We start from the raw sequence: 3,951 nt of genomic DNA, 5'->3' as shown, positions 1-3,951 counted from the left end.
ATGTAGCTCCTATGAATATATCCATTATATTATAAATATTAAAACTTAAAGATATTCCAGCTTTCAGAAATATTTAATATTAATAAATTAAATGCTAGGGAAAAGTATTAGCTGTAATTCATCAATCCCCTTTTCTCCGCCAATCCATTTATCATTAAGTATTTGTTACAGTGTGTCCCAAACACTAACCCTTCCTCCTAAATACATGGTTAATTTAAGTTAAACTGCTCACCTCTATAAAAATTAAAAAGCCATAAAAATCAAAGGTAAACATTCTGTTCTCAAAACAGACCACATTCTGCCAGAAGTTCATGACAAACAAAATTTTATATTGCTTATATCACTCACTGCCTCCTAAATTATATTTCCAAACAAGAGACCTCAGACAACAATGATTAGTCCATTTTACTACCAAGAAGTAATTTCTTTGTTCAAAACTTTACATTTAAATATCACCAAGGAAAGACAAATTTGTAAAATTATGTCACCTATGAATTTGTCTTAATATTTTCCCTCCAGTTTTTATTTTTTTCCTGAAACATACTGAATATGTTTGAATTAAAAGCAATAACTGCATTAATTTTATAGAAAAGACATTCCAATCTCTAATGAACTTAAAGGCCCATTCTAAAACACACTCACGGAAGGACAAAAATTCAATAACCTTAAGTTTTCTACCTATATTAATATAGTAAAAACATAACCAAGGGAAGAGACATTTACAAAGGTTTTTGAATGTTTATTTATCAAATTATTACATATCTTCCTGTAGACACTTCCTGAAGTGTCTTTTGTAGACACCTACTATACCCATTGTGTTAAATCACTTCCAGAAGGCACTCCACAAACATGCAATACATGACTAGAGTTTCTAGGTTATCAGAAGGACATAACTTTTTCTATTTACTCTTGTTGATGGTTTATATCAACAAACTGTGTAGAACAAAGTAAACTTCCGACTCAGGTTATAAACACACCTTACAGATTTATCATAAAATGCCTCCAGAGTACTATAAAGCATAGCCATGATTTGACTCTGTTTTAAGATCTAATCAGAGCTTTGAAGAAAAAGAAAGTTACTTCTTTACATTTCCCTCCAGAACATAGTGTCTTTTAGTACTAAATTGCAATGTTCATTTTCAGTTGTTAATTTCACTTGCTTTTTTATAACTGCCATCTACTGTCTTCTCACACAAAATAGAATTTGGCTATTAATTCTTAGGACTCTTACTGAGGGGAGTCAGTAGGAATATGATAGCACCCCAGTGGTATGATGTTTCCTGTAAATAGATTAAAGGGAGAGCAGGGCTGTCCTGAAAATTGCATTAATTTAAAGTAACTTGTAAAACAGGCTAATCCTGGACTTTGGTAGATATTTAATTCTTATGATGGTCAAACAAAATAAAAATTATCTTCCTAATGACTACTGTCTGTGAAAAGAGACATAATTCCAAAATAATACGGAACCTGTTCAAAGTGTTATGTCTAGCTCTTTTAAAAGATTGTTCTTGAAAACAATGCCTAAAGGTTAATACATTATCCAGTACATATACTCTTAAGATAACTTTCTAAATACTGTTGTTATTTAAAATAACGATTCTATTAAATTTTACTGTCATGTGGGCATTTGCTTTAACTTTCGAGATGCATTCTGTCTCATCATATATTAACTGAAAACTGTGAATGATATATCACTTAATTTGAAATATTTTTCAATAAGAATCATTATATTTTCATTTAATCATTTTTTTAAACATTTGGTCTGAATGCAATCCAGAATTTTCAAGAAATAACCTTTATTTTAAAGCAAATCAAATATACTCTTGTTGTCAAACAGGTATATTCATTCTGACCTAATTTAAGTATATGCTTTGAAGGCTTTCTGTTCTCTGTCACTATTTCCACAGACTTGAATCAGTGAAGAATGGAGTGGCTATTCTTTGGCTGAAAAGAATATTTCATTGACAAACAAAACTGGGAAAAATGAATCGATCACAGAAAAAGAATAATGGGCTACTTAAAAGTGTACCTTTATTGGGCAGTTGTTGACTTCTCTAGATTTAAATGAGAACTGCATTTTATGAGCCACTAGCAAAAAACAAAAAGTGCTCTTCAACGTGATCAAAAGATGTATATTCAAAACATCTTGGAATGAGTTTTCAAGAAAAGCAACACAGACGATCACGGTGTTTAGACAGTTCACAATCTCTCAGCAAATTTCAACTAATTAACAGCTAATATTTGCAGCCATCACAGGCAAGCATCTGTGTTATGAAAAGTCCTTGTGGTCCTTTTCACCTTAGCTTCGACTTGGAAGAAATTCATTGTATAAGCAAGTATCAAGTAATGTGGCCCTCTGGTGGAAAACTAAGTATCACATTCTGCAGCACAATGTTCGACAGTAAACTAGAAGCTATCAAATACTTGTTACAAAGCTTTACAGATCCTCCCGAAAATCACCCTGTGAACTTAATTAATAGCTTGACACCTGAAGGGCACTCGGGCGCCGGCATGACGTAACGAAGATGAAAATCCTACCTTTCCTGATCCTTCAATCAGGTTCCAAAGAATAATAAATTCTCAGCATCCTTTAGCTTCACACAACATGCTCAATTGGCTACGAATACATTTATCCCATTGAAGCAAACAGGCTGATTTGTTTTAAGGAATCACCGAAGAAAACAAAACTTACCTGCTGTTGTTGCAGATGCAGCAGCTCTACTGTGCTTACTTCTGAGCTGGTGTCACCACTTGATCTTCCATCTCGGCTGCCAGCATCTAATTGGCTGCTCAGAGTGCTCATTCCATTTTGATTCATTGAACTGTTGCTTATTGTCTCTGTCGCAGATTCCTGCATCATGACTTAATACCTAAAAGTGATTAAGAAGTATCAATTAACACACGTTACACCTTCACACTTCCATTATCAAGATGTCCCTCTCTGCCAATTACAGAGACAGCATCTTTAGAAGAAAAAAAAAAAAAAAAGCCCGCCTTGAACAGTCATTTACCAAGAAAAGCAATACAAATTCAGCTTTCATCCAGATACTAATCACTGAAATTATGGTTTCTATAAGCAATTTTTGTGTGGTTACATTTAACAGCCAAAGTAACATACCATGCATAGAGCATGGTCAATAGCATTTATGAAGGACCACATTTTAAAGTCTACCTATAAAACCAGCTTAAATGAAGGCACGATTGCACACTCTGTTCTATGTTTCCTATTATCTACCTTTGACAACCATGGATGACTATACAGCCTTATTTTAAATATTCACTATCTTGATTCTGTCAGATTTTTACAGCACATCTTATGTAAGGCTGTTGTTTAATGATGCACAGCTAATCATACAAAATTAAAATTTTGTAAGGGTGTTACAAATCATATGGTATCAACCAATGATAAATAGTATAATGGGTTTCTTTTTTTTGTGACTAAATAAAATTTTGCCTTGGAGGCATTTTAAGAAAAAGCTCCTGCTGCAAACACGTCAGATATTGCCTATTTTTTTAATCAAACAGCTCATATTCATTTATTTTTCTGACATTTAAAACATTTAATACTGTCCTTCCTGGGAAGTAATTAAGCTTATGCATGAGCAGCAATCAAACTGTTCACTTGAAGATGACTTAAAACTCAATTTTAACATAGGCAAATAAATGAAAGTATATATAAAATTAATTTTCCAGGCATGTATTAGATATGAAAGCTGGAAATAAAATCTATCAAGAATATCACTAATGATTGTGCTAAAAACAGCATAAATTATGCATATTACCTTCTCTACAGTAATAAATGTTTTATCATTTTCACTGCATAAATATACTGTACTTTCAGGATAGCAATGAGATGTCCTGCCAAGATCAGTGGAAATCCTTGCAGTAAATAAAGAACCAATGTGCTCTTACAAACCAGAATTTCACAGTACATCTTGAATCTGTGGTTTA

General features: G+C 32.8%; 1 protein-coding gene across 13 annotated transcripts in view; it reads right to left on the bottom strand.

The window, feature by feature from the left end:
- The window catches only part of FOXP2 (forkhead box P2), a 251,079-nt gene extending 248,219 nt beyond the window's left edge, over window positions 1-2,860 (bottom strand). For all 13 annotated transcript variants that reach the window (XM_044920086.1, XM_044920085.1, XM_044920087.1 and 10 more), the window contains exon 1: window positions 2,693-2,860. In XM_044920086.1, coding sequence (XP_044776021.1) covers window positions 2,693-2,860 — 168 coding nt within the window. The remainder of the gene's footprint in view (window positions 1-2,692) is intronic.
- Window positions 2,861-3,951: the final 1,091 nt, after the last annotated feature.

This window comes from Neomonachus schauinslandi, chromosome 12 (assembly GCF_002201575.2).
Source record: "Neomonachus schauinslandi chromosome 12, ASM220157v2, whole genome shotgun sequence".
NCBI lineage: Eukaryota > Metazoa > Chordata > Mammalia > Carnivora > Phocidae > Neomonachus > Neomonachus schauinslandi.
This window is presented reverse-complemented; position numbering and strand designations above follow the sequence as displayed.